A 24,197-nucleotide genomic window follows, 5' to 3' on the forward strand; every position below is an offset into this window, starting at 1 on the left:
CTTCTTTCCTTTCTGCTTGAATTTTGAATTGTCAAATACACAAGAATAGTTGAAAATCACTGTCAATTTCGTACATGAGATATCTTAAGTCATATGATTTCGAGCCAACGTCACCGAACTGTTATGAACTGTGTAGACTGTAGAGATTGGATATGCGGTGAATCTTTTGGTATGTTCGCTTATCAAACCAAATTGATACGATGTTTTTGTCATGTTACTGAATTTTCGCAACACATTCAAGCCCAACAATTTAAGTCCACTTTTGTTTTTGCTTGTCTCACCAAACAGCCATAGCAGTTCCATTCATTTGTTCTATACAGAGAGACAGAGTGAGTGTGTATGTGTGTTACGAAGTAGCAATGAATAGCATTTTGCTCGCATCGATGGTTCTGGTTTTGCAACAACAGAGATTTTCAAGCCAATAATAAACCACGAAAAGACAATTAATTTGCTTCATCAAATGAAATCGGCTTATCACCGAAAACTTCTGCATTACACGGACACGAACAATATTATCGCCTGGAGCTAAATTTTGACATTGTATTGTGAACATTCTACAGTGAAATAACTCAAGATAGAGAGGAACTGAATGAAGGGAAGCGAACGAATATCATCACGAAATTGGACTTGCACTTGTGTCAAAGAATCTTGGAAACGTGTGAAGAAAAAAAATAGAAGAAGTTTGAAACCCTGTGTATGATGAAGCCTTCCATAAAATTCAAAACAGTTTATAGTTAGCACATAAATACGCATATAATAGGGTTGCAGCATTTGCACAATGCTCTCAATTTAGAAAGTTGTTTTGATCAAGTTTCATGTAAACACAACATTTTGAAGCCATATCGACACTCTGAATTGATGTGAATAAAATGATTGTACAGCACAAGTGTGCATACCAATTAATTAAGACAAATATGTACAATGACATTATTATTTCCATTGTCGATTCTATTAATAATCTAGGTGGAGTCTTATAATATAGGTGTTGCTCATCACACAAAACCCAACTAACCATAGTTTATAATTTATAATGAATATCGGACGGTAAATTTTCTTTCAATTTCACATGCGACAATTCAATTAATTGGACGCGTGTCGAAATGGATCATTTGCGCATTTGATCCGATTTTATAGAGAAACATTCTATTTAAATTGCAATTAAATTTTAATAATGCACTCGAAATACGCTTGATTCAGACTCAATATATGCTGACAAAAAATATATTTGTGCATGAGGAGCCACGTGAAACAATAACAAACACCAATTGTTTTTTTACATATCTCTTTTTGAATAAATTCGAATTCATATAACTGCAATGAAAATCAAACATTGAAACGACAAACATATTGTGACAACTACACCATGGCTCTATTTTGCTGATCAATGTTGTGCCTCGAAACCAAAATCGCACTGCAACGCACTATATTTTCAAATAAAATTATTCTCGTGTTTCAATTCAGTTCTTGTGTCGAAATGCATCACCCATTTATGTTTTCATCGCTTGTTTTCATGTTCAGATCGTTTCATGCCACCCACATCATATTTTTTCTACATACATTGTTGAATTTCGGATGGATTTTAGTGTTTCACAGTGGATGGTGCTGGCATGATTCATACTTTCGAAAGTAGCCAACTAATCGAAAAATCATTTGCGTGTTTAGCATTATCTAACTAACAACTAGCCACTAGCGATATAATAACACTTTGTAATGGAAGTATAAAGTAAAAGAGCAAAGATGAATTTTTTCAAATGTGCAGCACATGAAATATTTAGGATAACTGAATTCAGCTTGCCATACGTGCTTACTACTAAATGTGTGCCCTTGAGTCTTGTGTAGAATTGCTTATTTTTACAGACAATGAAAATCGAAACAAGAAAAAACATACGACCAAGAAAAATGCTAGATATAAAGAAATAGGAACATTTATTTTCCTTCTTATTTGTTTCTGTCCCTCACACACTCTCTCACTCTCTCTCTCTCTCTCTCTCTCTCTCTCTCTCTGCGTGTGTGTGTCTTTTTTGCTCATTCAATCGCAAAGAGAAATTGCAAGTTGTTCTAATTCTTTGCTCGCTGACTATCATTCGGATTTTTATGACTGATAATGTCGAACATAGATTTCCATTTAACGCTTTGATTATAGAAATTTTATTGTTAAACACATTGTCAGCAGTTTCTGTTCATCTGCATAAGTACTAGGTCAATGAGTGACGATTTTTATGTTTTCCCGCTCTCACTTTTGCATGGTGGGAATGACGAGAAATGAAAAATAACGAGTCGCAGACAACAAAAAAAAAAAAACACAGAGAGAGATACACTGTATTCCATATTCGCATATAAAATAAATACGATTAAGCCAATCGATCAAACTTTATTTCATAGAATGGAATTTTCGAAATTCATTTCAAATTGTAAACATTCACATGCGATATTCGACAGCATATTGTTGTGCACACAGAATAAATGGCAAAGTACTCAACTCTAGTATGCTCTGTATTATGTGATGTATGAGTATTTGAAATGATTTGTCTCTGTTCGAGAATAAATGAGATGAGAGAAAAAAAATGTCGAGAAAATGCGCATAGCAATGATAAATATATTTTTTTTTATTTTTTCCATTATTTTCGCAACTCCTTATTGTAATATGAACTTAATACTCACGTTAGTTTTAGATGTAAATACACTTCGGATAGACAGAAACGCGTGCGTGTATTTACCCGTCAGTTGCCTTCAGCTAGATGCTAAAATAGATACATATATCGTTTGTACAAGTGTTTAATCAAATGGAGTAACGAAAATCATAACGATTCGCTTAAAATTGAATATTTTTTTAAAAATGAAAATAACGTAAAAACGTAATTGAATCAAGTTGAAACATAAAATCAATACAAATTGAATTTACGAATCGACAAAAACGCGCGATACCAACCACAATTTTGAATTATAAATTATTAATTCACAGCAACGCTTGTTTCGTCTATCGAAATGTACTGATGCCTTGCATGCAAAGCACAGTAAAGTATCATATCCAAAAAAGGAGTAATGTCTACATTATATTCTTTGCTTTTTATTTTTACTCTGCAATGCCCAACAATCTGAATAGTATGCTTCAATATAGACCAATTGATATATATGTGGTCTATACTCTCAGAAAACTCAGATGTTAAAATTCAAAGTAATCAGAGAAAAATGCCATTTTAACATGGGGGTATTTTTTCAGAAGATTTTATATGCCAAAGCAGATGGACCGAGAAACAGAGGAAGACCCCGTAGACGTTATTTGGATTCGGTTAAATGTGACTTGGATGTTAGAGGGTATGATTGGTGTAGAGAAACTCAAGACCTGGCTCTTGATAGGGAAGTTTAGAGAGGAATTGTAAGAGGAATTTGAGTCTAATCGTTTCGTAAAAGAGCACACACCGAAAGGTACAATCGGTCTATAAATGATTGTTGTTGTTGTTGTTGGTATTTTTCACATGTTAAAATGCCGTTTTACCCGCCAAGAAATTTGTTGGCGGGTAAAACGGCATTTTAACATGTGAAAAATACCCCCATGTTAAAATGGCTCTGATTACTTTGAATTTTAACATCTGAGTTTTCTGAGAGTATACAGTACTATATTATATTTTGTGCATTTTGTATTCAAAGTGAATATAATGCTCACCAATGAACTCACAATACCGTGTACCGAAAGTTATTAATGTACATAGAGTGAGTTATCATGAATTCCATCAACGTTCAATTTTCAATGCTACACGTGCCGTCGTCGAATTCAATATACTTATATACACGTATATTCGTTGTGAATCCTCCATCAAAAAATTTGAACGAGTCATTTAAATAAATAGATGCTATGATGCGTTTGGTGTGTATGCTAACGAAATACCAAATGCATTTCCAATGTTTATGTTAACAATGCAATTAGTCTATTTTTCATGGAAAGAATTTTTCCCAAAAAGAATTGTTTTACTTGTTGTGTTTTGCAATTTTATGAAACAATTTTCGACGAAGAGAAAATAACTTATTTCCATTTCGTTAAAACTGTCCCTTTCACCGAAACGAAAAATTCCATCAGAATCAAAGTAATGCAAAAATTGCATAATTAAACATTTAAATCTATCAAATTACCAATGCAACTTCATTATCGTCGGTGTGATAAAGTGTTTTTGGTATTGTGATTCATTAAATTAACAGCATGATCTGCTTGTGCTTGTTTGTGCATTGATGAAACACTTTGATGTTTACTGGTTGTGTATGCGTGTGTATAAATATAGACATTCACAAGTAGTCATCATCATCATCACACTGTTGCTAACAAACAATGGAATGAATGCACATTGTTTTCGATCCAAAGATCATTAACGCAGAGATGCCTAAAGTTTTTAGTAGATTCGGTGACACATTGTAAATGTCATGCTGTCACCTATCCAGTGGATTTTCTACTTCACATCGCATTAAACAATGTGACAAAATGTAAGAGACGCTAAGATTTTGTAACTGGGTGAACTTTTTTCCTCTTGTGTGTCACTTGACAATTCAATTCTTTTGTATTGTAAGACAAGTGTTGTGTGTGCCTTGGCTAATGCGGTGTATTCGTATAGTTCATTTTCGAGCTTTAGCTCGATAAATTGGGGCGTAACATTTAATGCCTTTAGCTCAATACCGACTGCACACTTTTATGTTCGACACTGTGTTTATGCGATTTTATTTTTTATCATCTCTTACTTACCATTCACATCGTCATCGCTATTGTCAATCTAGCTATTGGCATAATTGTGCTCAAAGTAAGTAGTCAGACTCAAGTCTATGATACAGTATCACCATCATCAACAACAACCATAAAAATACAAAAAAATGTGTAAAAAGAAAGTACATCACCAGAGGATTATAGCGGAGAATACACCAATAAAACAAGACACGATCAAAATGAATATCGAGTGATGTTGAAGTACAATTATGTGATTTAATGAAGCGATATTCAATTGTAGTTTAAAAAAACCGTTAAAGTTTTACCTCAATTCATTGTTTGAGCCTATCAGACATTGTGCATATAGTTTGAATGAGAAAAAGCGACAGCAAGAAAGACAAAAAGATGGAACGGATATTGAAGTGGAACTGAAAGCGTAAAAATTGAGCTAGAAATGTCAAAGGACGACGTAAATTAAAAAAAAGTTTAAAACTTTACATAAATTTTCTTTCTCGATTTGTTGTTCGTCAGTTGAAGTTGTCAATAGTTTTTAATTTGTGTGCGAACGTAAACGGAAGCGTAAAAGTTCCAATATCTCTTATTCGCACCAGTTTTCTCGAATCAAACACATTCTTTTCTCTTTCTCTCTCTTTCTCTATGTTGATCACATCAATAAGCAATTAGCCAATTCCAAGTGCGGTGCTATTGAGCGTATATGAATAGCACTTGAATGGCGAGGCCCAAATGCAGACATACTAGAAAACAAAAGGCGAACATTTTGCACTCAAGCTGAAGTAGAGAATTGTTCGTAGGTCGTCACGGTTTCGCTCTCTATGCAACCCCAAAATGAAGTGGAAATTGAAAAAAGCAGCTTTCATTGACTCAAGAAAAATTGTAAAGTTCATTTTTGATTTCTTTTTTTGTTCTCTTTCTGCAACAAATTGCGCTTCTTCTCTCTATGCTATTTTCCGCTCTCCAACACTTACACCAATTTTTCCATATTCTATTCTGTTGCCATTCTTCTTTTCATCTGATTATATCTGGGGCTTTTTTTTGTTCTGTTGCGGTGCAGACTTCCTTTTTTCTTCTTTACAAATTGCACTAAGTGACAACATTGCCGCAACCCAAATATACCATGTCCACCATTCACGCCACGAAACTCCAACAAATCTTGCCCCGAAAAAGTCAAAGTTCATTTTGTTCGACACATTAATTAGAGAAGGTAGCAACGTCGTTTTGTGTCTCTGGTCAACTTTCGAAAATACTCATGCGGTAAATGATTGTTTCGAAATTAAGCACTAATTACTTACTTGATCTTAAAAATGAAAACAAAAGTATTCGACGAATTTAAGTAGATAGATCGGGCGCACTAGCCTTTCGACATTTACAGATAAATTAATTTTATTTTATTTAAATGTAATTAAAGCACAGTCTAGCAACCAAATCACAGCGGATGGAGGTTCATGCGAGTGGGCGGTGATAAGTCGTTTCTCAATATAAACACGAAATTTTAAAATCTCAATCCAGAAAGCCTTTCACCACGATTAATGTATGGTTGGAAAGTCCTTGGACCATAGATTGAGAGAAAATGGTTCAACTTTTAAAATTAGTCCAATTGTATCTAAAATATGAAAATTCACAACAAACGGAAAAATTTTAACGGTTTACCCCGACAGCGGTTTTTTTTATTTGATAGAAGTTTCGGTTATTCGGTGGACAACTGTATCGCTAAATTTGTCAGACATTTTTCGAACCGACATCATCTAAATTTCACAGCTAACACACGAATAAACAGGAGCACGCTGACGATTTTGTGTGCCCGTATCTATTGCAAATCTTGCATTCAATTCACCATTCATAGCTGCTTGTTCAAATTTTGCAATACGTACAAACCAACAGAACCGGAATCAGTGTATTAGTGCGTTGTTTGATAGAGCCGTTTGCTAGAATCGCTTTGAAAAATTTTCTGAAATCAAAAACACAGGCTTAAATGTAATACTGTTGCCCGCCGGTGCTATTATTTCAATTATCAAAGAATTTTCAAAAGTAAATACAGCAGCTATTGTTAAATTGTCAATTGTTTTATAATGCATTTTTAATGGATGTTTCAATCCATGGAATGCAATTTGACATTAATTTCAAGAAGTTTTATTAAAGTAGACGAAAAAAATACAAAAAAAATTTGCTTTAGAAAAGATCAATTCATATTTTAATTGTGGCACAATTTTGATGGATCCATTGGATGGTTCATAAAAATGTTTGTTGTCTACAAAACTATTTAGAATAAACTTTGTCTTCATTTTCCAATATATGCCATGAGAATATTATTTCGTTCTACTTTGTCAACTTCATAACAGTTTTACTACAAATTTCTAGTCGTAAACATCTCGATCAAATAAATCAAATTAAACTATGCGTGGAAAAAAGGGAGCAACGATATTCAAAGTATCTCATAAATTGAGTTTTAAATCGTCCATTATCTGCGGCATATATAATTTTTATTCATCCGCACAAATAATTATACATTTGTCTATTCGTACATTTAACAAATGATTGCGCGATAAAAATGTTAACTCGGTCACTGAGTTTTATAAAAAAATATTGATTTCTTTTGGAATAAGATGAATTATAAATACAAAGACATTTTATAGTTAATATTGCGATGTTACATCCAATCGCACAATAATAAAATGAAGCTCATCTGATGAATTTTCTCTTCGATTTGATATCCAATTTCATTTTTTTTTTTTTTGGTTTCTGTGTCTTCAAAAAAAATGCTGCCTAGCATTATTTGTCCATTTCCAAAAAGATTTTCGAAAAGTATTCCAACATTTTTATATGCTCCCTCTCGATGCTCTACAAGACAAAAGTCTTTTATAGTATTGTCCTATCGATTAAGCACATTATCATTAATGTCGAAATTCGAATTTGTCATATCGAAAAGTGGCATTTTTAATCGAACCATATTTATTGATATTTCACATTTCTTTTTTCTCTTTTTTTTTGATATATCACCCAATTGCTTTTATTAGATACACGTGCACACCGAGCTGTCTCATTTATTATAAATAATAAGTGGCACACAGAGTACTACCGTAGTACTACTACGTGTTTTCTATAATTTTTGAAATGGATATATATATCACTTAGTGCATGTTAAAATCTTCTTTGAAATGCTCTCATGAAATCGATCAAATTAAATTCCAAGTAGCCAACTTTACAAAAATTCATTTGAATAAATAAAAATAAAATGAAAAATTCAATCGATAAAAGACATTTGTAATCCCAATGAAATTTCCCAAGCATAATTCAAAACAAAAATGAAACATTTCATGATAAATTCCTCGGGGTAGAAATGGGAGTTTAATGGAAGTTTATAATTTTTCATCAAATTAAATTATGATGGAAAATTCAGGCGCAACTTTATTTAAAATAAAATTTTATTTGGTGATGCTGCTTAATGTATTTCTTGGTAAATGTGTTCTTGGCATGCTTTGGCGCATAAAAATCAGAGTATCATTAGTTGCTGCTGCTCAGCATATGACTGAGAGCTGAGTAATGCTGAACTCGTACGGCTAACGCATACGAAACGGATGCAAGATACATATTCCCCTTTCGCTTCGTATGGGCTGCCGTTGACGCTATTGCCGCTGCTGTTTCACTTACGCGTAAAATAACACGGCATCAGCGGTAACACACTATACCAGCGAACATACGAAGTGAAAGCAAGAGATGAGATGCGACTTGCTGTTTTTGCTCTCAGTCTCTCATATATTCTTCTTCACTTCGTATGTTCGCTGGTATTGTGTGTTACCGTTGTATTTTACGCGTAAGTGAAACAGCAGCGGCAATAGCGTCAACGGCAGCACATTCGAAGCGAAAGGGGAATATGTATCGTGCATCCGTTTCGTATGCGTTAGCCGTAGGAGTTCAGCATTACTCAGCTCTCAGTCATATGCTGAGCAGCAGCAAATAATGATACTCTGATAGACACCTTATTACCTATTTCAGTTCACAATTTAATATAATTATCAGGGAAAAACTTGAATTCTTGATGGTATTCATACTTATCTACTAGTTTGCGCTTTTCTGAGCCACTCACTTTATCTTTCTATCCGTTCACTTCTTTCGATGTCTGTTTTTTTTTTGTTTTCATGTTTGAGTCTATGTAGAATGTATGATGTTTTATATAACGGCAGCGAGTAGCAATAAAAATGTGTTAGACATGTATAAAATTACTGACGCTGTCACGCGTAATAGATAGAGTGATGACAATAATGATGCAACACTTCACACATACACTTACGGTTATGCTTTTCTCTCTTTGCAATTTTTTTTGCTCTTTATTTTAACTTTACGGTTTTTATATAACATTTTTATGTTGATCGTTCTATTTTTTATCGTTTGCCCTTGTTCACACTTGCTTCTGTTAGTTTCTATATATTTTTTTGTTAATTTTGTTTTCTATGTTTCCGAAGTTGATATCATTGAACATAAACGAACTGATGGAATCTAATCAAAGCTCATTTTTCTTGATTTATTTTGTGTTGTTATATGCATAATATTTTGCACTCTCTCCATTTATTCGTATCGCTTTCACATTTCACCATTTTTATCAACTCACAGTCATTTCCTCTTCAATGTTCTGTTCATGAGTTGTTGAAATGTTGTTCGCTATTTATGGCTGAAATATTGAATGAATTGAGTGATGATTCTTGATTTTAAGTCACATTTTTTTTTTGCAACACATCCGAGTGAACATCTTACCAATGTTCGACAAAGTGTATATGTTTGCTTTTTGCAAAGTAGGTTTGAGTGAACGTGTACAAACTTTCCCCAACGTCTAAGATTTTCACTCGGGCACTTTGTTAAATACCAACTTTGAACTATATCTGTGTGTGTTTGTGCGGGTATTTGTACAACAGATTGAGTATGTGTGCACGTGGCGGATGTAGAACATTTATTTTCTAAGCTCATTTATATTGCGACATATTGTTTTCCGTCGTCCAAATCTTCAAGGCTATCAATCATTTTTCAAAACGACGGAGCAAACCACATCACTGCATTAATCTATTCTGATAAGGACATATTATTAACTATTAGGCATTCTTATTGTTGGCTGTAGCAATGTTGCACGATACTTCTTAAACCGAATGAATTATCTTTGTTTTGTAAAGCATCTTATTGATACATATGAATGTTTTATGAATTAAAGCTTTATCGTCCCATTTGCGTTGAATACATTGAGTGTGCCAAAAGTCATTATTGTTATGTAAATTTCAATTAAATATAAGTCAAAAGTAAACATTGAATGACAATGGACGCTTTAGTTCTTAGTAAACTTTGTATTCTCGGAACGTTTAATACTTGTTTTCTCATCATTTATCTCTTTGGAAATGGCGAAATTTCTTCAATGTTGTTTGGTATCTGTTGATTAATGTGTTGATTCTTCGCTACTTTTTTTTATCGGATGGGCTTATTCAATATATCATAGGTCCTATATAGAAATTTAAATATACATCAGCGCTAAATATTCATGATTTAAACTAACACACACACATATTCGAAAAATTGTCAGCATCACCGACAACCGAACTATCAACATCGATAGATAACAGTTTTGGTTTAACCTCAATACCATCTGAAATGCCATCGTCGCATTTGTCATTGAATGGCAATGCAATTGCTTCGATGCTATCATCATCAAAGGTTAATTCACAATTGATGCCACATTCATTGCATTCATCGAAATCAAATGATGCAATTCATTCGCACGATCTAGCAACAATTACATCGAATCGAGCCTTACAACACTTTAACATTGATGAATATTACGTTCCCAACGATGATCGTAATAATGTTATGGGTAAGCTACGAAAAAAATGATCCCCGCAACATGTCCAATATTAAATTCTATTTTCAAAACACTAATAAACCCCCAATCACCAACATACACACACACAAATACACATATAAAATCCGCTTGAACTTAACACACATTAACTGTACATCATATAGTGTGTGATCCCAGCATTTGAAAAACACATGCATTTGACAACATTATATGAAAGACTGACATGAACCCCCATTGAAATACGGATTACAATTAATAGTGAATGGTTATTGCTTGAATGTTTTGAATTTTAATCAGCCCTATTTTAGATAATGTTTACCAAAATGCTTGAACAATAATTATGTGGCTGTGTGTATTTCAACCCGAAAATGCCATGTATCTATTATGCAAGTACAAGCAATCCAATTCCTTGAATGAAAATTATTATGAATAGCCCTGGTCAACAATTTCAGAAAGTATCACTTGTGATAAGTGTGAATTTGAAGTGTTAATTTGTTATCGTTTGTTGTTGACGTTGTTGTTGTTGTTGTAAAATGTCGACTTTGAATTTACCATATTCACATGTTATTATACTAGATTGTGTGTGAAGCCCATTTATATAGTATGATGGAACATATCCTTATTTGCATATCGAAATGACGAAAAATATCTCTATATACATTGAAAAATAAATAAATGGATTATGTCCTGTGTAAACATTACATCCCAACTATTTTAACCCGAATTAGTGTGCATTAAAATAGTCAATTATAATAACGCAAATACGGCATGCAGCATAAACCAATGAGATGACATTTGCTTTTTTAAATTTTAATGTCAAACTCATTTCCAGCTTTCCAATTCGAATCATATTGTTTAGTATAAACTACTCGTAAATAAACCGCTTTGGATATCATACAATCCTTTAATTGTCGGCTCAATATTTAAATAGAGATCCATTCAAAACCCTCACAAATTCCATAGTATTATCACATTGAGTTATCACTCATTTTCGTTTCCGTTTTTTTCTTTTTTTTCTTTTTCTGGAATCGTTTTTGTTTTATTTCAGGTATGGCCACTAAATCAACAATGAACCGGCCGCAATTTAGTCAAAGCATTTCTCAACAAGGATTTTTCTCGACATCACGCGATAGCATATCACCGCAATGTCCAACACGTACGTCACACACACATGTATCGGCGACCGCATCCGAAATGGATTTGTCACGGAAAAATCGTCGAAAAGAACGTGGCCGTTTGAAAGCTGGCGAACAACCGTTGCTCGATTCATGGAATCGAACCGGTGCACGCGGTTCAACGGTAAATACATTGGGCACAAATGCATCAAGTAATCATTTGGGGACAACATGTGCACCACCCGGTGGCTGCAACGGAACTGATCGGTATGTTGCATATTGTACACACATGTTTGCCGATTTTTGCTATCACTATTATTTTGTGGTGGGAAAAATTAAATTACCATTTATACACATACACCAATATTTTGAACTGTATTTCCAGGTTCGGTCGACGATCAGGTTGTTCAACGACAGCATCAGCATCGGTGCGACAGCGACATTCAACCAAATTTGTATTTGATCCAGCTGGCCGTTTGTGCTATTATTGGTCAATGGTTGTATCGTTGGCCTTTTTATACAATTTCTGGGTGATAATCTATCGGTTTGCATTCCAAGAGATAAATACACAGACAATTATTGTGTGGTTTTGCTTAGACTATTTTTCGGATTTTCTATATTTAGTGGATATTTTATTTCATTTTCGTACCGGTTACTTAGAGGACGGTGTTTTACAAACAGACTCAACAAAATTACGACAACATTATATGAATTCAACGACATTTTATATTGATTGCTTGTGTCTGTTGCCATTAGACTTTTTATATCTATCGATCGGTTTTAATTCCATACTACGATCATTTCGTTTAGTGAAAATTTATCGGTTTTGGGCGTTTATGGATCGCACCGAACGACATACAAACTATCCAAATTTATTTCGATCCGTTGCCCTAATACATTATCTACTGGTTATATTTCATTGGAATGCATGCCTATATCATATAATCTATAAAAATAATGGATTCGGTTCGAAAAACTGGGTGGTATTCCATGACTCAGAATCGGCCGATGTGGTGAAACAGTATCTGCAAAGTTATTATTGGTGTACGTTAGCATTAACAACGATCGGTGATTTACCGCGACCACGATCCAAAGGCGAATACGTATTTGTCATTGCTCAGCTATTGTTCGGTTTAATGCTATTCGCAACGGTTTTGGGACACGTTGCAAATATTGTGACATCGGTTAGTGCTGCTCGAAAGGAATTTCAAGGTATGTAACGACACAAATTGACTATTATCTCTTCCTTTCTCCTGTATTTTTTATTCAATATATAAATGTACATTGTACATCTTGGTGAATTTCATCGAGTGCAGATTGCTTCTGTTCTGTCTTTGGGTTTTTTTCTTCTTCTTCTCGATTCGTTTCTTCTTCTATTTTTTTTCATTGCTTTTTCATTGGGTTTTGACTTTGTCAACATTGTTGTACGCGTGGATTACCAGTGCGGCGAACCGCATTAAAAGTAATAAAACACAAACTACGACTACATCGTGAAACCAAATAGACGGTTAAACTTTGCTTAAATGTCTAAGAATCAAGATTTAAGTAGTAGATGTGTTAAAACTACTTTGTTTACATTGGCATGCCATCAAAAGCACGAACACGACTATGTATACATAATTCAGACAACTGAGAAAATGAAAAAGTTTGCTCATCTTGAAGTGAAAATGTTTGCAAGTCGCTGCACGATTTAGAGCAGTGCAGCAATACACGTTGCATCATTGTCAATGTATTCATCTGCCATCGCTTCTGATGTGCTATGATGGTCGGTGTGCTTCTTCATTCTCTTCTCACATTCCTCTCTTTCAATCCAGTTATATCATTTTATTCAATCAATAGCATCCGAATGAGGGATGGAGGATGAAATGAAGACGTATTCGATCACATTTGTAGACAAATATCACTTGAATTCGCTTCAAATTGCTGTTGTAAAACATTGAATTATTTGCAAACATCAGATTGTAAAAGAAGTTGACAGCACAAAATATTGCTTGAGCGTATGGAAACTGTGATCATATAACAGTAACAGCAACAACAAAGTAAAAAAAAAAAATAAAGTGATAAAGCAAGAGAGAAAAAAAAATCGATGTTTTGATTGAAGTTTTGAGATTAAGTAAAAAAAGCGCGCGAATACACAACATTGAAAAGCGATTTATGTTCAACTGCATCAATTCTCCCTTCGCCATCAAATCGAATACAATATACAGTTGGATCAAAACAGATGTGTTCGGTAGACATGACATAGTTAGGAGCGCATCGCCAAATGCATCTCGTTCACACTAAAAAGTGTTACACTGTATGCGGTTTCAGAAATGATGAAGTACATAAACAATATCAAGAGAGTGTGAGAAGAAATTGGAGGAACCAAACCAAAACAACAGCAACACAAATTGGTACAAAACCAAATAATTATTTTCACCCAACGCGTTTGAATTTCTATTTATAGAAAGCTCCAAATAAAATTACAAGCGCCATTTAAAATGGGTTGAATTTTGTCTTGCATACAAACAAGAGCTGTCTTAATCAAAAAGAAGAATGGTGCACACAAATAAACGAGCACTTGTATGTGCAATATGCATATACATGGCAAACGAATGTAAGAGGAGTGCCTGCACAAAAGCACCATGAATATCACACAATACGTTTTATTGTTTGACCGGCGAAAAAAAGAAGAAGAATGGCAGAGAAAGAAACTGCATATTGTATACATGCACGGATAGTAATATCGATAAATTTTGTGGAGTTTTCAAAAATGAAGAAGAAAAATCGCAAGAAAAAAACGACGACAGCGGCAACGCGGATGAAAAGAAGAAAAAGAGAGTGAAACCCGTAACTTAATATTCGTTTTCTTACATATATTTTTTGTTGTCGGTGCTTTTTGTCGTTGTGTATTTGCCGCATTTTCGGTCCCCCATCTTCGTCTTCATATTCATCTTCAATTTCAACTCTAACTGAATGGTGAAAACGACAAGTTGAAAGCGTGTGCGGCATCTTACCATTCAGCTAAACATATCACTGTCAATGCTCACATACAATGAGTGGGAGAATGACAAAAAACACAAAGAGATAGAAAGAGAATACATTGCTGAAGGACAAAATAAAGTCAGCAACAATATTTTAACTATATATTCTATACTAGATGAAGTGAATTTGATTCGTTTTTATTTTCTTTGATTGCCATTGTTACTGGCTATGTGCTGTTTGCTGTTATAATATTATTATTCGGTTTAGTTTTGTTCAAATGCATTATGCTACTACTCTACTAGTCATCATCATCACCATCACCATCATTACCCAACAAAGTTATTATTAAACAAAGATTGAGAATGATTATCGAATTTTGTGCGAAAAAAAAAAACACCAAATATGGATCATTATTATTACGTCTCTTTTCCTCTTAATGTCGTTTTATGCGGTAGTTTTTTATTCAATAAAATCGTATATGTTCGTATTAATTGAGCCAAATGCAAAACATCATTGGCAACGAACGAATGAATGAATGAAATAAACGGTTCGTTGATAAAACTCTCTCGATATATGCACTTATCGCAAGCTTTCGCGTTCTACTTTTCAAAAAGAACATTGTCTCCGCGAATCCAGTGCTGGAGCTGAGCATACAACGCGTTAGCGTTTTATGGAATTTATGTTCTATTTATAGATGTTCTCTGTTCAGTTTGTTAATTTTCTTTTTTTTTTATCTTGTCTTCCTGCACCAAGAAAAAAAAGAAGAAAATTTCTACGCAAATCCATTTGTATATACAAGTTTAAAACTATCATGACTTAACGTTCGTCTTCAGAATAAAATTTCTAAATATAAGCTCTAAATTTATATATTATTTCCATTTGTCACTCTAATTTTGTGATCATCCAAAAAGTTGACAGTGATGTTGCAATTTGGTTTCAAGCACAGTTAATTTATGATTTGCCATTTTTCTACTTAATTTTTTTTTTTTTTCAATTCTTCATCTTTGTATAATCTTGAAACGCATGAAATGTGTACGCTGATGAAAAATCATAATTTATTTTTTTTATTCATTTCATTTTCGTTGTTCGTTGTGCGTTTAGGATTCAAACCATGTACAATCGTGCTTCATTATGCCCTCAAAACATGTTCTTCAGTGGTACAGGAAATTAAATTAAAAATTTAACACGTACTCTCCGTGTCAAGTTTGTGTGTTAGTTTCAACTTGTTTTCCCATTGCTACAAGATGTGCGCTTACTGCATTTCATTTCTGAGGCGCTGTTCATTCGTTTAATCGTAAATAGTGATGAAATTTGGCTTGACACTTTAATTGAATCGAGTAAATTCGCTAAAGATTTTCGAAAATGTGCTTTAGCCGAGAATCTCACGAATAAGTCATGTGCTATTTGCTCCAACGTGTTTGGCAGCCGTTGTGGTACTGATACAGACCTCTCAAGATTATGTGGAATGCCGCATCACTCACTACATATACACGCTCGTGCTCGCTCGTTCATGGTTCAAATGAAAGATGAGTTGCACTCACATAAAAGAGACGCACCATCACCTCCACTGACTCCGAAGCTTTCAATGATGTGTTCTTCCTGTTCTGGTTCGCTTCATTATTCGCCCATTTTTCTTCTTCTTCTTCTTTTTAAATGTATGTGTTCATAAGTGTTTTATGTTTTTTTTTGTGTGTTTCCGTTTGTTCGCTGTGATTTTATTCTTTATTTTTCATTATTATTTCCTGTACTGACGTTGTCATTGTTGTTGTTGTGGCTTGTTTTCCTGTTGTCATTGTGTTTTCAGCCCGGCAGAGAATCTAGGCTTCTATCATTATGGGCTGCCGCTGCAATATCATTCTTTTTTCCAACGTAATGAGCTAATGATGATTCGTATATCGCTTTAATGTTACTGCCAAATTCTCATGCTAAATTAACCACTACGGTTTGTAGCTATTGTATTTTCAACATTCGGCTTTTCACTTTTGCTGCTTACACTTGAATATCACAGAAAACTGTATGCCTCTGCATATTCTTTCGCTTTTTTATCTTCTTTTTTTCTTTAATTTTCACACTTGAACCAAACAACAAAAACAATCAAACATTGCCACGCACTTTCTGACTACACGAAAAGGGAGCAAACAAGCAAAATGAATGAGGAGAGAACAAACAAAACGAAAGAAACAAAAAAATAGAAGGAAAAACAAACGAAAACCGAATAGAAAACGTAACATTCAATTTGATGTATTGTTGTGTGCTCCTTTGGCGAAGTGTTAAATATGCTCGATATTATAAAGAGAAAAGAAAGTGGCAGCTTCAATGGATCTACTGAAGCAACAAGAATCCAACGAACGAAAGACTGTACGAACAAATAAATATGTGTGCACGTGTGCAACAATAAGATGCGCAAAAAGATAGAGAGAGAATGAGAAAAAGAATGAAAAAAATCTCTAATGATGTTTACATTGTTATATTTTTTCCGTGTATTGTAATTTTTGCTTCATCCCCTTAGCTACTTCGCACTCGATGTTTGCCTTCGAGCATCACATTTTACACTTTTTGCCTTATGGCTGCAACAACGATGTGAAAATAAATAAAGAAAAACTCCATCCAATGACTGGTTTCTTTTTTTTTTGTCTTTACACCAGAAACGATATGTGTGCACGAGATAAAGATAAACATGTTTTTTGAACAAAAAATTCACACCAGACGACGCCGTTGTCGTCGTCATTCGTACTCACTTCACCTCACGTGTCGTGGTCTCACATCCATTAGTTTTGTGTACAATCTTTTGCATTATTTTGGATTTTTGTGCTTAACGCCGAATTTTCGCTTGTTCATGTTTTTCATGTCGATTCCTTAGCGAATTTTATATATCTTGTAAACATAAATAAAATAACGAAAAAACTTCTATCGAGGTGAAGAGCGAGTGACGAAACCAAAATGCAAGCAACTCACTTTCTGATATCAATTTTTCAAAGAAACTTTTCGAAAGCTCATTTCAATAACTTTACCACGGTATGCCAATTTGTGTCAAGTGAATTTTTACTGTTTTTTAAAGCTCATATTTTGGAGACACGTGGACACATTTTCAAATTTCATGTTTTTTTCTTAATCAATGAACGACTATAAGCGGAATATTCAATTTATGAATGATGCGACAAATCAAAGTATTTTAAAACGGGCCAAGTTTGAAATTTGATGATATCGCCAACCCATGTTCTTAATCGATAGCTTTCCAACCATACATCAATTGAGGCGAAAGGCTTTCTATTATAATTTGTGTATGTATTACGAGTCGACTTTTCACCACATTAGGGCGGTTTCGTCACTTGATGTGATACCTTAACTGGTTATCCTTATATCAAATTCGAGAACGATATGCTCAACGCCCTCGCCATATTATATATGTGAATTGAATTCATGTTAAATGTAAGCTAGTAACTGTACTGATAGGTTGTAGTGAAGTATTTTATCCAAACACCTGCAAAAATTGTTTACTCGCACGAACAGTCGATTATCAATTATTTATTTGGATATTTGTTGCGGCAATCATCACAACCACAGTACATACATATTATGTTGGTCTTCGTGTTTTTTTGACGTAAACGTGCACAGGGTCTGTTCACCTTAGGTAATAAAGAAACGAAAAAGACGCAGATTATTTCAACGTGAATAGAAACCAAAGTACAAAATCACAAAGATACGTCATTCTATTGCAGCGAAACGCCTCAGGTTTTTGTTATAAATGTGATGCTTTTACAAAACTTTGCGACTGGAATTTGTACAAAAACGAAAGAAAAAAAAATCGAAAAAATTCGCTGCCCGTAAACTTTTCTTCAACCAAACCGAAAATATATTTATGTTCTCACTTCAAAATGTACACTTTAGCATATCTAATTAAATGTTGTTTTGCTGCTTTTGTGGTGACAGAAATGGCGGCGGCTACAGCGACAACAACAATCAATCTGGATTATTTCAAGGATTTTCTGTGCTTCTTTGAAGAGAAGAAGAAAGAAAGAAAAAACGTTCGCAATTTATTTATTCATTTTATTAATGCCAAGAAAATTTCATTTAACATTCGCAGACAAGTGCGAAGCTTTTGAAATTGTTGTTCGTTTTTATTTTCTTCGGTTGAAGTATGCAAACATGATGCAGAATAAAATCAAATAAAATGCCACATCGATGATTATACATTATCGATAGCTAATCAATTTTGTGTTTTATACACATATTGCTTTCAAAATTACAAATCGATAATATGTGAAAATAATTATGATATTTAAGTTTTAATTGTATATCGCTCGCGGACGAATGAATTTAATTATAAATTTTGTTTCGCCAACGAATAAACCGCATATTTAATTGAGTACACATGCAAAAACTGCGAATGACAGTTTTTTTTCTCTTTGTGGGATTGGAGAGTTTGAGGTAGAATAAAAAAAATGTGTGCTATGCATACAATGATTTTTGGATAGGATAGATCCGTAAAATCTCCGCAAGATCCGGATCCAAGCGTGCGTAAGCTGCCGTATGATGCATACATATATAATACGCACGCAAATTCGTTCTTCTTATTTCGCCTACTTTGATTCGCATGCTAAAGCAATACGGAATAACGAATGTATGTATCGTGCGGCTACGTACGCACGCTTGGATCCGGATCTTGCGGAGATCTTACGAATCTATTCTATCCAAAAATCATTGTATGGTGCTATGATTACGCAAGCAAGACAAGCTGATTAATCAGACCGAACAATGAGAGGCTTTTACATTTGATTGCATTTATATGGCAAGCATAATGCGGGCATATGTGTACAACTGCACGCAACTCAGTGCTTCATTTTTTTCATCTTCTGTTGAATTTATAATTAGATTAAATAGATTCCTCGATTCGTGAATAGCGTCCAAAATTAATTAAAATTTCATTTTTCATTAAGTTTGTATGTAATTTATTTGTGTGATGATGAATGTGCGCGTGCTTGACTGCATTTCATTTCGTTCAATCGAACACACACCATTTGAAACAAGATCCACTAATATAAATTGGAAAATAGACGCGTTGCTATCACTCTGTTCAGTGATTGCCTCAAGTTCATTGCATTTAATTATGGTGTTTTGAAATGTGATGCCATCGTTTGTCACACTTCTTAAATCTCGATTGCAATATTTTCGATCTCATTTTCATTTTCAATTTGTTTGTATTTGATTTTCACCGTTCGACTGCATAAAGCTTCTTTAAACTGTAATAAGAAAGTATTTGTTATCGTTCATCAGTTAAGCGAAGCATTTGATTATGCGCTATCTATTGAAAATAAAATACACACTTGATAAATCTACTAATTTCATGATTCACCTCGAATATTTAACGCTTAAAGCTCTCTGTGGGCTCACATAAAATCTGGCGAGTAATTCAATCATTCCGTTTTGATAACGGCGCCACAAATACGTAATTCTATCGTTACCAAATCCATGTGATTGGCATTCAAATCAACAAATAACAATATGAGGGCAAGGTAAATTTGAATTTAATTTGGTATATTTAATATTGAATGGAATGTGAATTGTAATTTGGAACTGAGCATACATAACATATACATATAAATATACAATGAGATAAAATGGATGATGATCCCATCCAGCCGCTGGATTCCAGCGTTTGGTGTTTGTTAAATTCGTTCAATGCACGCCGAATGAATGCCGTTCTCGGTTGTTTTTCGTGCTAGTTATTGGTTTGAACGCATTTTGCTTTTAAAAATTTACAGCAGTTGTTTCGTATGCATCCGTTCGATTATTGAACCATAAACATCTTTCAGCACTAGCACTGATGGTATCATCATCACTTGTGGTCGTTGCATTGTGAATAATGAGAACGAAAAAAAAATAACGACGAACCGAATGAAAATAAAATGGAAAATACGCTCTCATACGTACATTGTGTTAAAATATCGAAATCTATGACGTAGAATTGATACTGTGAAGTGTGAACGAGTTTTTGGTAACACTTGCATGTGTTATTGGCCCGTGACATGCGCTGGATCATCCGTCATTCTTGCCTGCCATACACGTATTTTTTTCATTTTTGGTTCAACATTTCGAATCGTTGCGTTGAACGAATGAGAGAAAATTGGTGGATAAACATGTCGACAATTCCATCAATGATTCATATATATGCATGATGACAATCACCGACTACACCATATATACCGTTAACTGATGCAAAACCAAAATTGTGTCCCTTATTAAAGTAAAACGAAAAACATAAACAGTCAAACATTTGGCTGAAATATCATCAATTTCATAAGTTTATTCGTATATGTATACAGAGGCCGCAACATTTCGGCTAAACACGAATATAACTTGGTACAACACTCACTGATTTTGGCAATGAATTTGATGGCGTACATTGTCGATGCTCATTTTTATGAACAACAAACAGAAAAAAAAAAATGCGTTTTGAATACACTAAAATGGTATCTGATATGTTTTGAATCCATAGAAATGGCATGGTGCTAATGTAAACGTTAAACGTTTTCGAGCGTTCAGACAGTTCAAAATGTTTTACCCTTCGTTTTTCGCACAGTCGAATTGAACGCTGGCAGCAATATATGATTTTTTTTTCCCGCTATTATACAAAAATACACCAGTCCAACCAATGGCAACAGCGAAGCAAAAGAGCGAACGAACGCATGAACGAAACGAGTTGAAGTGAGAAAATGTGTGGTAATTTTTATACATTTCAACAACCATATTCTCTATAAATTATACAGATGAATGTAGTTCACATGCCAAAATGTAGGGTAGCCAGAGAAGGAGAGAAAAGACAGTATGTACCCCCGTGTACACTGTACAGACACAAAATAATTCCAGTACGAATGAACGAACTGATGTGTAACCCAATTTTCTCCAGTTTCTAAAAATAGCTTTTTTGTATAGTTGTCGCATAGAGACGGTTCGTATCTTTTTATACACTAAGTGCTATTTTTAGCTCTTATATAGAATGGAACCATACGCAAGTGGAATGTGTAAAAGCACTACCACTGCTATCCCCCCAATGTTGAACATTCTCGACTGTATGAACTTGCGTGAGTGTATATAACGGGAATAACGTCATAAGTAAAAATGAGATTTCAGTTCGATGGAATTTTCATCATGTAACAACGCACAGCAGTGGCAGTTGTAGCAACAGAACATCATCATGACACTGGTGAATACAACAAAGATAAGGATGCAAGGGGATACCAGCAACAACATAACCATTGAGCACATCATATTTCTTTACTCTCTCTTTCTCTCCCTTTCTCTTGATTTCATCATATGTTACAACATTTAGGTATTTCATTTTGCAATGTATTTGCGCGTACATTGAAAGTTTGACCTTAACAGTCAACATTCGTTTATGCTGGAAAAATGGAAATTTGTGTGCGTAATGTCTTTTGCCTTTTTTCTCTTTCACTCTCTTGCGCTATATACATATTTTCTCTCTCCCTACTCCCTATTTTCGCGATCAAAGAAGCAAATTGACTAAAACTAACTGAACCAAAAAGAAAAAAGACATTTTAAGAGACAAGAATGAAAAACAGAAAGTGAAAGAAAGGGAGAATGCGAGAGCGAGAGAGATTGAGGGAAAGACGATAGACGATGTGATAAATGTGCTCCAATAAACAAACCTGATGAAGTTGACCAACAAGATGCAGAGTGAATGGTATGGTTTATACATTGTTTAGATCTCTTCAACGACCACTCTTCTCTTTTCTTTGCTATATAATAAAAGTACACATATTCTACATTATAATTAAATAGGAAACACTGCACCCTAATTATGCTAAGCAATAAGTATTAACAATGGTCTTAGTAGTTATGCCATAAAAAGCACAGTCTTTTTGGCATGCTACACACACTCTGGTTATCATCGTCTTCATCGCTCTTACAAGACGTTGATGCCATTTTTTGCGCGCAGTAACATTCTCAAGAAATAATGCAGTGAAAATGAAATGACGTAGAAAGTCGCGAGATTTGGATTCATATTCTCTAATATCTGCAAATTGCAGTTTTCAAATAACAATTAGTTTACATCAAAGCGGCTCTATTGAATATATTTCAAAGTAAGTTGTTTCTTTCATGTTGACCGAATATCGTTTGGTCCTTATATACTTACTTACATTGCTTACGTGCCGGGTTTGAGTGCACGCAATTATGCTTTGTAATTATTTTGTGCTATATAAATAGACTTTTTCTTCTCTTGTTCTGTTGACCGATATACTATTTGGCGTACATGAATCGTAACCCAACAGTTTCGAGTTTTTCAAGAAAAGATTACTGCTTTGCATTCACGAATGTTTGTTTGTCTTAAGTCTCTTTGCTGTTGTGTTGTGCATTGTGTTCGCATTTCTCATATTTCCAATTGAGCCGGAAGAAGAAGACTTTTTTTCGCTTAAAAGCTCGTCTTTTTCGAGACGATGGCGTTTAATGAAAATTTATACTCTTAATGTAATTTGGAATAATGCGAAATATGAGAATAAATTATTTACGTCTTTTTCTTGTTCTTGCGCATACTACAATATATACATACACTTAAATTATTCTTTTGCGCTCATTTTTCATACTTTCACTTCGTTCATTTGCCTTCGGTCATTACTTTTCGTTAGCCATTTTCGAGTGTTATGTACAGGTTAAATTGCATGCTAAAATACAACGAACAATTGGTCTGAAGTTTATTTATGCTTAGATGGTTGCAATTTGTTTTGGATAACCGCCTTTTTGCTTTGTATTCAGGATGCTTTCCAAAAAAAGGATCAATTGATGCTCCATCGCTTTTTGACTCCACTTATTTCACGCATATCGAGAAATGCCCTTCAAAAAAATAAAATAATGCCTCTTGACTGATCCTTGTTCCGCAATATAATTATCATTTAAAATAAATAAAATGTCGTGTAAATTTCCATTGAAAATCTACTTTTGAAAATATCAATCAATTTGGCTATGCTTTAGTGACGACTCATCGCTGATGAATGACATACATCGAACGATGAATAAGAAAAAGCGTGAAAAAAACGGCAAAAATTATTTGTAAATATGCTCTGAATATGTAAAGGTTATTAAGCGGGCTAACGAACGGTTTTCAATTTAAAACATATTTTTTGATGCAGTTTTCCAATGAAGATGTATTTGCTCAATTAATCTTATGAATAAATCAAGTGACACTTCAGCGAATTAAGTCGGTCAATGGGATTCAGTGAATAGACTGACCCTACAAATATATTAACACTATTTTAGTAATATTCACCATTCGCTACTATAGTATCATATGGACCCAGTCTGTGTCGGTTCGCTTAAATTGTGTACCGATCACCATGTGATATGATTGGCGTACAAAAATCTACATTGTGACTATTAATATACTCTGTCAAGAATGATTTAATATATCTCGGTAAGGTAATAACTGATTCACTGATGGAATTCCAAATTAATTGAATTAAAACTGTGGACGTCACATTAATGACATGTTTAAACATTGAAATATTAACAACAACGTACAGTGACGGTGACAACCTACAGTAGCAAAAATCAACTACAATAA

General features: G+C 34.1%; 1 protein-coding gene across 4 annotated transcripts in view; it reads left to right on the forward strand.

The window, feature by feature from the left end:
- The window catches only part of LOC116338491 (cyclic nucleotide-gated cation channel alpha-3), an 80,113-nt gene that overhangs the window by 28,295 nt on the left and 27,621 nt on the right, over positions 1–24,197 (forward strand). For all 4 annotated transcript variants that reach the window (XM_031763792.1, XM_031763796.1, XM_031763793.1 and 1 more), the window contains 2 exons: positions 11,590–11,923; positions 12,042–12,868. In XM_031763792.1, coding sequence (XP_031619652.1) covers positions 11,590–11,923; positions 12,042–12,868 — 1,161 coding nt within the window. The remainder of the gene's footprint in view (positions 1–11,589; positions 11,924–12,041; positions 12,869–24,197) is intronic.

Source organism: Contarinia nasturtii, unplaced genomic scaffold (assembly GCF_009176525.2).
Source record: "Contarinia nasturtii isolate CC-2019 unplaced genomic scaffold, AAFC_CNas_1.1 Cnas_scaffold_414, whole genome shotgun sequence".
NCBI lineage: Eukaryota > Metazoa > Arthropoda > Insecta > Diptera > Cecidomyiidae > Contarinia > Contarinia nasturtii.